The sequence below is a fragment of the Anomalospiza imberbis genome, chromosome 8 (assembly GCF_031753505.1).
Source record: "Anomalospiza imberbis isolate Cuckoo-Finch-1a 21T00152 chromosome 8, ASM3175350v1, whole genome shotgun sequence".
Taxonomy (NCBI): domain Eukaryota; kingdom Metazoa; phylum Chordata; class Aves; order Passeriformes; family Viduidae; genus Anomalospiza; species Anomalospiza imberbis.
In genome coordinates, this window is record NC_089688.1 from 21435817 (window position 1) to 21448852 (window position 13036).

At 52.1% G+C, this 13036-nt stretch overlaps 1 protein-coding gene across 2 annotated transcripts in view; it reads left to right on the forward strand.

Moving 5' to 3' along the window:
* The first annotated feature begins 8519 nt into the window (after positions 1-8519).
* The window catches only part of HPSE2 (heparanase 2 (inactive)), a 104876-nt gene continuing 100359 nt past the window's right edge, over positions 8520-13036 (forward strand). Inside the window, exons 1-2 of one of the 2 annotated variants that reach the window (XM_068197766.1) lie at positions 8520-9255; positions 10262-10419. In XM_068197766.1, the coding sequence (XP_068053867.1) occupies positions 8996-9255; positions 10262-10419 (418 nt within the window). In that variant the 5' untranslated portion in view covers positions 8520-8995. Of the gene's footprint in view, positions 9256-9301; positions 9778-10261; positions 10420-13036 lie in introns of those variants that run through there. The other variant, XM_068197767.1, reaches the window with a different exon arrangement.

The window sequence follows — 13036 nt, forward strand, 5'->3', positions numbered from 1 at the left end:
ACATCTTGTATCTTCCAGAGTCACAGCCATCCAGGTTTGATGCTGGATTTTCTCTTCCAAACGCTTTTCTCTTTAGTATGGAAATCTCAGTCTTGAGGAGCTGGATCTGCAGGCTACTCTTTGCTGGCTTTTCCATCCTTTGCCCCCAAATAGGCAGCAGATGTTGCTTGTTAGATTGCTAACTACCGGTGCTGCTTGTGTGCCTGCAGGCAGAGCTACTGTGTGCTTGGAGAGGAAATTTCCTCCTGCACTGGAGGCACTGTCTGGTTCAGGGCATTGCTTACCTCACGTTATACTGAAGTACAATATAATGGTGGCATCAGCACCCTGCTTCATGCTCTGACATGCGTCAATGGGAGCAAAATCACCTGGATGTTAGGACTAGGCAGTGACCTGCAGGCTGAGAGTGTATTTGGTCTTGAGGGGACTGCAGAGCCATAGTGGCAGTGGCTCCACTCCGAAAAAAAGATGTGGCCAGAGGATGCAAAAGCTCAGAAGGGAAATAATGCGCAGTTTAAGGTAGAGCCTCCCTGGTCCTGCAGTATCAAACACCATCTGTTGCTATGAGCTCCCCCTCGATCAGGACATAGCTGTGTTCTTGCCAGATGTTAGCTTACATGTGCTACATGTAAAAGTAAACTGGTGTGAAAGCTGTGGTCAGATGTGCTTTCAGTAGGATTTGCCCTGCATAAGTGACGATGTGCTAGCCAGCCTCTTGCTGAGAGGATGCACTCCAGAAGTTGCAGGTGTGTGGTTGGAGGGTGTTCAATGAGTCAAGATAGGAAATATCTTCCAAAGCTCCAAATAAGACAAAACAAACTCAGCTTTAGCACATGCTCAATTGATTGAGTCTTTGGCAAAGTATGACATGAATTTGCAATGTTCTCACTGAGGCCTGTCCTGGCTGTATCCTGCCTGGTGAGTCCTTCAGCAAACACAGCATAGCTGTCCTTCTTCTCTTATGCTGAAGCCTACTTCTTTTACCTTCTCTTCCCTAACTCTTCAGTTAGGAATGACAGCCTGATTCCCACTCACCAGCACTATTCAGGTTCTGCTTTACACTATGTCTGCCACCACTGAGATCCCTCTTGTGTCACAGCCCGCAATATCCACAAACCTGCCAGCGGTGACTTCTCTAGTCACCGCTGTCCTCTTCCAGCTCTGGCTGTTCAGGCCAGACGGGACCTGGAGGAAGTGGGAAGCATGAACATGGGGAGTTTCCTAAAGTCTCTTTACATCACCTTGACTTTAAGGTCTGAAGTCAGAGTCCGGGAGACTGTGGTTTGCAATTCACTTCCTTCCTGGTTGATGGGAGTCCAGGGGCTCTGCTGTCCGCTGGTCCTCTAGAAAAGGGCCAGAAGCCACCAGGGACTCCTAGTGGGGATAGAAATGTTAGCAATCCAAATCATGATGGGAAACAGAAGGACTGAAAAAAAAAAATTCTCCCCAGAAAGCAGGAGGAAATCTAGCAAGGACAAGGCTGGCTTCTCCTGGAACATATGTGCAATCTGATTGTCACTAATGCTCTGTAGCCAGATTAGAGAAGATACTTTCCTTAAGTAAGTGAAATAAGCACTGTGATGTGGGATATATGATAACTTCAGAAGCAGAAGGAATATGACCCCAGGCAAGAGAGCTCCAAACAGTGTCTTTTTTTTCCCTCTCCTTTTTCCATCTCTAAGTCTGCGGTGCTCAATTAACCCTCTTTCTCTCTCCTGGCCATAATGGCTGCAGCTTTGCAAGGCTTTAGCCAGCCTTCTGGATGATGATGTGTTAAGCACTTGGTTTGTGATAACCAGTTTTCTCCTGAAATGATACCAAAAGTCTGCTGTTTTGATTTAAACTGTTTTCCAAGCATTTTGGTTAGTAACAAAAGACAGTCCATTCCAAGAGAATCTAACTTGAGGAAGCCATGAAATTTAATTCATTTTTGCAACTTAAATATATAATCAGTGACATATGGTAATAGTAAATACAGGGGGAATGTCATTGTTTCAGTCAAATTTCTGCGTTCAGTCAAAACCTAATAGTTGTAACATCAAACTATATTTTCCATTGAACAGGAAATAAAGCATCATTTTTTCAAAGAAAATAGACATGCAATTGCATGCCTATTATATTGCTTATATAGCTTTATTTTTAGCTTTCTCAACTGTTGCTGTTCTAAAGAACACAGAAGGGGAACTGTGGAGGGAGAAGATACAAGGCAATACCCAGTTGCTCATGGTAGAAAGGACTAAGATGTCTGTGCTATGAATAAATGCACTTTCCCTACAGGGCAATAAAGTTCTGTGCCTGGGTTAGGGACTCTGCACCTCACCCCTCACTTCTGCTGACATGCCAGCCCTTAAGCAATGCTGAGGTGAGGATGAGTTCCTGTAAGAGCTCTGGAATTTATGCAGAAAAAACATTGCTTTTTCTGGGCAATGGAAGCAGAGTATTTGGTTTAAAGTCTCTCTGTCATCAGCCTGAGATTCCTCCTTCCATGAGTACAGGTCACTGATGTACTGCTGGCCTTTCCCCCTCATTCAGTGGTGCTCTCTTCTGAACCTCCAAATTTCATGTTTCCTTATGGGCATTTAACTTTATTTCTACTTCATCTATTTGTCTGGTTTTCAGGCAGGACCCATTGTTTTCTCCTCTTGCTCTCTAGCCTTGAGTTTCATGTGTTGCTTCTGATTTCTCTAATGCGCACCAACAATTTGCAGCTTTGACATAGCTGATTTGCCCTGTCTTTGTCTGTAGCAGGGCCATGCTCTGATGTCTGGATAGAGCTGGTGACAGAGAGCTTATTTGCCCTATGCAAATAAATACAGCAGGCAGGGGTTTACAATTTTATCATTACCTGAAATATTCCAATTCTTTTCTGTCTGTCTCACACCAGCAGCTTCTCTGATTTGAGAGCATTTTGGCTGCTGTTTCTTCCCCTGAGCTCCATCTCCTCGTTGATTTCTGCACACAGTTCCTTCCTCTTTTTCATAATTGACTCGTTTGCTCCTCCAGTCTTACACTTCATCCATCTTCTTACTTCCCCTCTCTGATCTAATTCTCATGTCCATTTCCTTCATTTCTGCTGCTGGAATGTAAAGCATCCCTCCAGAAAAATAGGTCTCTGTCAGCTTTTACCATCCCCCTCATATTCCCTCTTCCTTCACCTCTATCATCTCCCCCAGATGGTGGGACAAATACTCGCTTGCATTCATTATCAGGCTTGTAAAATTGGCATATTCCGTTCTCTTTCTTTTTCACGTGATGATGTGAAACAGGAATAATTCTACACATTTCTCTGTTGCTCTGGGCTGGGCTCAATCTGAAGAAAAAGATTTCCAAGGCTATTGTGGTCTTCAGGGCACTGCAGAGCTCCAGTCTCCAGTTGTGTTCTCACTCTGTATCCCTTTGACTGTGACAAATTGCTGCTTTATTTGCTGCTTCTCAAAATATGAAAGACAAAAATGAAATCAGACCTGGCCATTGATGAGTACAGAGAAGCTAATGGAGCCAAAGAGCATTCTCTGTCCAAGGGCATTGTTGTACACTGAAATGTTCTCAGTCATTATGTGGATTTTTTTTCTGCTTGCTGAAGAGGCACTGGGCAAAGGGGATTTCTGTGCCCTGAGATGGCACCTGATTTGAACCCCCAGTGTAATTCCTACAGCTTTATGGAAACCATGCATCTCAGTCTTTCAAGGACTTCAGAAGTCCTGTTGGGACTTAAACACTTCGGAATTTCGCAAGTTTTCTCCATGGACAAATCTGCAAGACCAGGGTACCCTGGGCTTGTAAGAGAATTTTTGAGACCATACATCAGAAGTCAGATAAAGTAAAACAATAGGGCAGATAAGGGAAACAATAAATGCTGGTTTTTTTCCAACGGAGTACATGGTATCTAACTTCTCACAGAACTGGAAATTAAATTACAAAAACTGAAAAAAAAAACTGAAAAAAACACATGGATTGGTAGCTGCCTAAAACTCTGTTTCATCCTCCCAGTTTCATTCTGTGGTGTGCCACCCAGGGAGAGCCCACACTCACAACCTTTATGGCACCAGTGAGTTTTTTTGCCCCTGTCCCCCCACTTTTTTTTTTCAGGTTCCTTCATTATGCAGCTTGTGAGTACAGAATGACTCTCAAAGAAACATGCTCTAGTTTCCTATGGCTAGATTTGGAAATACCAGTTTGTGTTCCTTTCAGCTGGCAAAAGTGCAAAGACAACATTGCCAACTGTGCTTTTCCTGCCCAGGCCGTTGGTTTTGATGGATGCCTTGCCTTTGGCATGTCTGGAGGGAGGAAGCTCTCTCAGTAGGCTTGCTTTCCTCCTGCTGTGGCTGAGCTCCCTAACCAGCCAGTCCCTCTAGCTCAGACAGAGGTATTTGCTTTTTACAGAACTTCCCAGATCACCTACATTAAAGAGCAATATGTGGATACTGTATTAAATCAAACAACTGTCCTCCGTCTGTTTGATCAGGTTAGGCATGATACATAAACATGCTAGAAAATGGTTTCAGCAGTGGAGTTCAGGCTGTGACACCCACCTTGAAGCACTGGCAGTTTTAGGAGGTTGCATTCCAGACGTTAAGGCTCTTGTGGTGAAAATGATAGACGCTGCATTGCAGAAAGAGCAAAAAGCTCAGTAAAAACAATCTGTCATGCAATTGCATGCTCTGATGATCACAGCTTTACCACATTTACTGGTTTTGCTCTTCTAAGAAATTGTCATACCATGCTACAGGGCAGAAGCTTAAGAGCTTGAAAAGAAAGTGTGTTTTTGTGAAGTATGGATAACACTCTTAATTTTCACTTGCTGAATTTTCTCCTTGCTGGCTTCTTTTAGAGCATCCATAACTCAGATTTACTTGACAGCACTACAGAAACAGACATGGTTGATATCTTGGGAATCAAAGACATGATGATTTTTTTTTTAAGGGCTGTCTAGCCTGTTTTATCCTTCCCAGCCTAATGGAGGTTTGTTTGGTACAGGACATCCTCTGATGATAATAACTTTCATCATTTATGAGCAAAGTTTATTCTTTAGTGAACTAAAAATGTTCCTCCTAAGGAGATTTCCCCCATTTTCTTTTGGGCCAATTTGTATAGCCTGAGATCTGAGTTTAGATTTCCGTTGTGCTTTTCCTTCCCTCTCTCTCTCTTTTTTTTTTTTTTTTTTTCCATCTGAAGAGGTTTCCTCTGCTGAAAACCTTCAGCAACTGCTCAGACCATTTACAAGAAGCATTTTCACAGGCAGTAGCTCTACAAAAGAGAGGAAAAATCGAAGTGACTACCTATAATAATGACGTTAAATGCAATTTTAAGTGTTTGTGAACTGCAACTGACTGAAATGGTGCCAAATATTTTGGAAATATATACAAAAAGACAGGCCCCTGCTCTAATCAGCTTGTAAATGAAAAGAAAAGTACATTGGCAAGAGCAGAAGAGATGATATGACATGCTTTAAATAGTTTATAGGGAGCTGGAGAATTGTTGTTTATTTGGTGATGTTGGGAAAATATTTAATGTGCTTTGGTTAAGCTCTTTATAGAAATGCTTCTCTTCCCCCAGTTTTCTTTTCCAATGACTGTTTCGGAGATTAAAACCAGCAAGTTTAGAGTAGATGGAAAACGGAGAAACCTATTTCGAAATTGACAAAACCGCGAGTAAATCTTTATAGATACTTTTTATGTGAGTCAGGCTTTCTAAAGTAATTATCGTAATATAAGAAAGGATCATCGCTTCGCCGCCCCTGCGGACGGCGAGCCAGGGTCGCAGCTGGTGTAAATTGAGATCCCTCCTATCTGGTGTGCGTGGCTGGGGAGGAGGTGGCCGTGGCCCCTCTTTGCGGATTCCTGGGCTGTCCCGGAGCTGCGCCGGGCGGCAGCGGCGGCTCCCGGGACTCGCGGCTCTCGGGGCTCCCCGCACCTCCGCTGCTGCCCCGGCGCTCGCAGATAACCGAGTCATTTTTAGCATTTAAATGTTTTCTCTAGCAAGCCTACAATTTATTGAAAAACAGGCCAACAAACAAAAAAGCCCAAACCACTGTATTTTTAGATTTAACTCGCAGCTGCTGGGGTCAGATGCAAAGTGGGGTGCAATTGCATTTCCGAGGGCACAGGACTGGGGCAAGCTCCCGGTGTTGGTTTGGAAAGCTCAGACAGGAAAATGAATATTTCCTTTAACGTCGTCTCCCCAGAATCTGGAAGGTGACTCTGCATCTGGGAGGTTTTTTGCCTATTTCCCTGCTGTTTAATGTTGTTGGTAATATCTCCGCAGATAAGTGACTTCAGTGAATCCGGAGTTCAAAGCAGAGACTAATTGTGGGGAACTTTTCAGAGTAAACACATTTCTCTTTCGTAGTAATGTGTTTGTAAGGAAAAAATATATAAAAAGGAGGTTAAAGTGGATATTTTGTTTAGGTTTTGTTTGTGGTGTTTTTTCCCTTTTACTACAGAAAACGCTGTAATTTCGTTTGAAAATAGAACCATCCTTGGAGGGAGGCACGGTACAAAATTTCGGCCTGCAATCACAACAAATATCCCCGAAGCCTTGCTCTCATCTCCTGAAAGCATAGAAAAAAATATTTAAAAATAACGAGATAATTTTGAAACTCGTGTTCCTCATTTGGAGATGACCCAGAAAACTGCGCAGCTTCTGAAGCGGAGGCTTTAGATCCTGGGTCAGTTTTAAGGGCTACTGCAAACCTCGGCAGAAGTGTTTGCAGCCGAACACAAATTTCCAGGCTTAAATTGCCTTCTTCCTGTCGCGGGATGCCAGGGCTTTGCAGAGCTGAAATTGCACAGCTCTTTTCCCCGGATCCTCTTACTTATTCCAGCGCTCAGAGCCCGCTGCCCCGGGCACCCTTTTGCTGCTCTGGCTCAGCCTGCGCTGCGCTCGGCAGCCCCTTCCCAGGCGCGGCTTGAGCCCTGCTCCCGTCTCCGCTTTGGCGGGGTGGTTTCACGGCAAATCCTAGTTCGTGTATTCCCTGATCACCACGAGCAGAGCCAGAGGTATGTTTCATCCTTCCCCACGCGTTACCACAGCGGCTCCGTACCGCTACAGCGCTTGCCCGAGTGAGCCGGGACTGGCAGGGGTGGCTGCCCCTCTTGTCTTGAAGCGTTTCAAGGGCAGAGAGACAGGGGGAGTGGAGATTTCCGCCGCAGACATCGCTGTCCGCGGGCTTCGCCGGGGCCCAGGCCGAGTGCTTCCCCTCTGTGCGGGGCTCCGCCGAATGCACCGAGCTCCGGAACTTGCCGCCGGGTCACCGGGGCCGCTCCCGCCGCCCCTCGGGCCCTGACTGGGGCGGTCGGGGCGTGCAAGAAGCTCCGCACGGACACCGGGAGACGCTGGAGAGGGTTCCCAAGGGCGGGCAGCCCTGCCGGGACAGCGGGCTGCACGTGCGCTCGGAGTGCCCCTGATCCGGCTGCCCGGGCCGCTCGTACCCGACCCGCCGGCATCCCCGAGGGCGGCTGGCTGGTCCCCGGCTCTCGGCCACTCTTGCGGCGAGATTTATGCCTCGAACCCGAAGCCGCGCTGCTGCCCGCAGCCCGGCGGCTCCCGACCGCGGCGCGGAGGGTGTCCGCAGGTGGGTGCCGGCTCCCCCGCCGCGCCGGGCCCCTCACCAGCAGATGGTGCTGCGGCCGCCCCAGCCCCGGGGCTGCGGGGCCCCGGCGGGGCGCACCTGGCCCGGCTCAGCCCTCCCGCCGTCCGCCCTCCGTCGCCGGGCTGGCAGCGGCACCGGGGCCTGAGTCCCGCATGGCCTGGGCGACGCGGGAACTGGGGTGGGCCACGGCGGCCGAGAGCCCAGGTAGGGCGCGGTGCGTGTCCCGGAGGTAGCAGACTGCTTGTGGGAGTTCGGGGCTTGCCCGGGAAGCGGCTGTTGACGGAGAGGATGTCCGATTAGGATGGGCAATCCTTGAGGCTCCCGGGATTGTCGGCAGCCGCCACCGATCCCCGGCCCGGTGCCACGACCTTGCCCAGAGCTGGCAACCGCAGCCGCCCGCACTTCTGCAGTGCGCCGAGCCCTGCAGTCCTGCCCCGGTCCGTCCTGGAGGCAGCGACGGAGGGCTGGCCCCGGCACGGGGGTCCCCGTCGGTGCCATCAAACCGTGCTGTCCTTTCCGTCCCCGATGCGGACGTTTCCACACCAGGCACTGCTGCTGCCGCCCCTCTTCTTTCCCTGCCGCTGGTGGGACACCGATGGGCCCGGAGGCAGGCGGGAAAAGGAGACCGGCGGCTCGATTCCCCGTGCCCCGGTTCCCCGCGGTGCCGTCGTGCGAGGACCGGCCGAGCCCTGGCTTCGGGCAGGGCGCACTGAGCGCGCCGCGCCGGGGCTCCGGGGTGCTGGCGGCCCCCAGCCCCGCTGCGCCCGTCGGGTCCCGCGGAGCCTCCAGCGCTCAGCCCCGAGGGCCTCGCCCAGCGTCGCGGGTCCCGGCGCAGTTTGGAGGTAACTCTTCCCTCAGGTAGTGTTTGGTTTTTTTTCCGGGGTGATTACCACCCCCCCACCCCCCCTCCCCAGCCAGGGCCGTCCTCGCTGCCTTACCGTCTCTGTCGTTCTGTAGCCGGCGACCATCTCGAACCTTGCCGGCCGGCCCCCGCGCGCCGGTCCCCGTCCCGAGCTCTCCGGTGTCTCGGTGTCCCGACTCCATCCCGGTTTTGCGCGCGGGAGCAGAAAACGTCCGCTGGAGCCGGCGCAAAGCGAAAGCTCGGTGCTGGTGGGGCTGCGGCAGGGCGGCGGGCCCCGAGCCGAGGGGGTTAAACCAGGAGCCTCCCCTTACCTTCAAAAAGTTAAAAATGTCTGGAGCCTGCATCTCTTAAAGGGGCGGTGCTGGCTGCAAGGAGTCTTGGCACCGGCTGCGAGAAAGGCTGGTCAGGGGCGTGAGTTCCCCTCCACCAACACCAAAACATTGCAAAAAAAGGCAGAGCGCCCCACACTTTAGATAAGGACAATTAGCCACCAGCGAGCCCCTGCAGACAGCGAGTTAATTAGGGGTTTCCTGCTCTCCGGCATGCCCTGTCCCAGCTCCTGCCCCCCAGGGCTCTTAGCCCTGATGGCACCTGGGCTGGCCCTCATGGCCACCTTCTCGCTGCCTTCCCAGGCTGGGGACAGGAGAGCACTGCCGGTGGAGAAACCTCCAGGTGTGAAGGGAAGAACTCTCATTCTCCTTGATGTCAACACCAAGAGCCCTGTCAGGATAATCAGTGAGAATTTCCTCTCCCTGCAGCTGGACCCCTCCATCATTCATGATGGCTGGCTCGATTTCTTAAGGTAAGGCAGGAGCCCCCCGGCGCCCTCCCCACGCCGCCCGCGGGGCGCCCCGGCGGCCCCGCCGCCCAGCCCTGCCGGGCTCCGCGCTGCTGGCAGCGCTTGTTGTGACGGAGGGAGCGAGGCCATGGTTTCCATTAAGATGCACATGTTTGCAATGGAGAAAGCATTTCGGAGACTTATCAGTTATGACTGCAAAAATGTCGTGCTCCCCTCGCTCCAGCAACCGCTCCTCTGCAAAAAGCACAACACGGGGCCGAGGCAGCACAGGGGAAAAAAAAAATCAAAATGGAACAAAAAACAGCAGCAGGAACGGGGCCGCCTGCCGAGCCGAGCCGAGCCTTCCCCGGGTCCCGACGGGCAGAGAGCGGGTGTCGGCCAGGTCTTCTGAGCCCTCCGCTCCCCGGACTTCCAGCCCTGCGCGGGGGGCAGAGCCGGGCTGCAGCTGCGCTGGGTCCCACCGGCAGTGCGGAGCGGCCGCGGCCTGGAGGCGCTGGGACGGCCAGAAAGCCTTCTCCCTGCTGGGTAAGTCGGGGAGGGAGAGCGGGTCTCCTCCGCACGCCCGCTCCGAGGGTCCTTTCGGCAGCCGGGGAAGGAGCAGGGCGAGGATGCGGGAAGGCGCGAGAGAAGCGGAGCCGGGACGGCTCCCGCTCCTCTCCCCTCCCCGCTCCTCTCCCCTCCCCGGCGGCTCGGCCCGCGGCACGGTCCCGCGTGGCGCTGAGCGCCTCTGCCTCCTGGACGCCGCTGCACTTGTCCGGAGGGCGCCGGCAAGACCGGGGGGAGCCGGGCCCGCCGGCCTCCGGGCCACCACCGGCGGGCGGGGCGGCTCCCCGCTCCAGGGCCGCGCCGCTCGGCCCGCGCAGAGCCCCGCAGCCGGTGGTACCGCGTCGCACTGCCCCGGGCGGGGCAACGGCGGGTCCTCGAGTCCCGTGGTCCCCGGTCGCTGGCGGTATTGGGGAAGCGAGGGCCCGGCCCGCGGCTTCCTCAGCCCTCTCTCTCCTCTCCCCAGCTCCCGGCGGCTGGTGACCCTGGCGCGGGGCCTGGCCCCCGCCTTCCTGCGCTTCGCGGGCAAGAGGACGGACTTTTTGCAGTTCCACAACGTGAAGAACCCGGCCAAGAGCCGCGGCGGGCCCGGCCCCGACTACTACCTCAAGAACTACGAGGACGGTGAGCCCCGGGGCCGGGGCGGGGGGCGGGCGCTGCAGCGGGGGCTGCGGGAGCCGGGCGGTCCCGCTCCGCCTGCCCCGCTCTCTCCCCGCGCCCGGCGGGGCCGTGTCGCGCCCGGGCACGTTGCCGCCGGGTACCGGGCAGGGGAGAATTCCCGTACCCTTTCTTTCCCGAGAGAGGGGAGACGAGGAGCTCGGCGGAGCTCGCTTCCCCCGTAGCCGGTGCCTTCGGCGGCTGTCGGCCCCCGGGAACAAAAGACCAGCACTGGGGAGCGGGACTTTTCACATTCCCCCGCCCCGCTGCGTCCTCCGTCTCCCTTTGCTCCCGAGCCCCGGGCAGGCAGCGCCGGCCGCAGAGGAGACTTTGCCGCGGCTCCGGGCGGGGGCCAGGCATCGGAGCCCCGGGATGCCCCGTGCCGCTCTTCTCCCGCGACTCTCGGGAGCCCTGCCTTTCCTCACGGACCTCGCCGTTGCGCGCGTTTCTGTGCCCGCCGCAGCCCTTTGGGCTCCCCGCTGTCCCTCCGGGCTTGTGACCGTCGGTCCCTCCGTGCTGGTGCCTGCTCGGGGCTGCTCCCCCTCCGAACCGCTCGGCCATCTGAGCTCTTTCCAGCCACCGCCTGGCCCCCGCCTCTCCGCTGTTCCCCTCTTCGCCGTCTGCCCTTCTCCCCATCGGACCTCAGTACACAAAAGGCTTTCACTTTTCGCGGCCCATAATTCACAATTCACACAAAGAAACTGAGTAGAAAATTTAGAGCCATATCTCCGTCCTAAGGCATTTCTATTAAGAAGCAGAATACGATGTTCACATGCAAGAATTTATTGATTTTTCTCTCTTGCTTAGTTTGTTTCTTTTTTAAAAGAAACAAGCTGCTTTTTTTTTCCCTTTTTGTTACTCAACGACTTACAAAAATTAGTTTAAGATTTTTCCATAAGTAATTTTGAAGGCCAATTAATGCCAGACAGATCCCACTGGGCAGGTCTGTGGAACAGAGGAAATTTTACAGAGATCTAGTCAGCAGCAGTCCTGAATGGAAAAAGCAGATGCATTTGCCAGTTTTCTGATGGCTCTCACTCCTGCTGTTTCCCTACATAACATCTCTGAGATGAATGTCCTTCTATTCCCACACGCAGGCAGGTGGGTAAGTTTTTGTACTCCATCTTTTACTTGCTCTCCTAGCTGGGGCAATCCCAATGTTATTCCTTATTTTTCTTCTTGTAACAAATCTCAGTCGAAGGGTTTGTTGTAAGCTTTGCACTTCAGGAAAAAATGCTGACCAAACTTGCCACAGACACCTTGTACAGTGGAAATTAAGTGTCGTGCATAAAGTTGTGGATGGGACTCATACAAAACATTTGTAAGAATAAATTTTCCCACCTTCCACATTTCAACAACTTGCAGAAGAGAACTTACAGTTACTTATTAAATGTCTTCACAACAGCTTTCATGTTAAGGAAGGACTGAAATATTTTGGCTTTTTTTTTTTTTTCAGTTTTCCTCATGGCAATAAAATTGAAATGTAGCAGCCTTCAAAATGAAGCTTTTCATAGAAGTTGTAACCACAGGTCTTAACTTTTCATCACTTAAATATGGAACAGGACCATTGTGAATGTGGGTGAAGGAAGGGGAAGACACATGTGGTGTGTATCAAGCATTGGTGTAAATCAGAAAGGTGTGGTAAAAGGGATTTCCTGCCTGGACGCAAAGCTCTCGTATTTGTTCTTAAGATCTGTGTGCAAACTCCAGGGTCAGGGAGTTTCACCCTATTTGGATAAGGGCTAGAGTTGCTAGTAGCTCACATCCTTTTGTGCTGAGGCTGCACTAAGAACTTCACTAGGAGGATCCAGTTCTCCAAAATGAAATCCTGATGCCACCACAGCTCTTTGCCCTGCTGTCCTGGGTATGAACAGCCACCTTTTCCATTTGGAGCCCTGGTTCCATTTTTGTTCCCTCATCTGTGGCTCACCCAGGACCTGCTTGGAATCAGGACATGCAGTTTGCTCTTGCTGCTGAGGACTTACAGTTTCAACAGACAGCACAGAAAACTGTTGGCAATCAGCACCTGAGCATGGGGGAAGCCAACAAGCATCCTGCTAAGTACCCTTCCTTCTCCCCAAGCTGTCTGGGGTGGTTGAAGTAATTTTCCATGTCCATGGGCTTTTATATGTCCAGTACCTATTTTCTGAAATTTCTTATAATGGCACGGAAGTGGGGAAGATGTTGGGGAGCTTGATTAGTTAAAATAGTCAGAAAACATTTAACAGAGAAATCAGTGAATTTTAAAGTATTATGCAGCACCCTAGTGATTTTTTAGTGACGTGACAAGTGACTGTTTCGTTGTTTTCTGCTTTGTGTGTTTGTCTTTTTGCCTTTCTGCCTGTGGGTGCACACAGACTCCAGGCCTGTGCCCAACGAGACTGGGCTCTCTTTGCAGCCCCCACGGGTGCTCCCCTGCCTTGTGTTCTCCTGTGGCCTATGCACAGAGGGGGAGGAAAGGGCACTTCTTATGTTCCTCTAAGCTGCAGCAGCTCACAGTGTAGGACTGAGAGGTGAAGGGCTCATGTGCAAGATAGCTCAGAGAACTGCAGTTACAAGTGAGTGACTGTGAGTGGTGTTCACA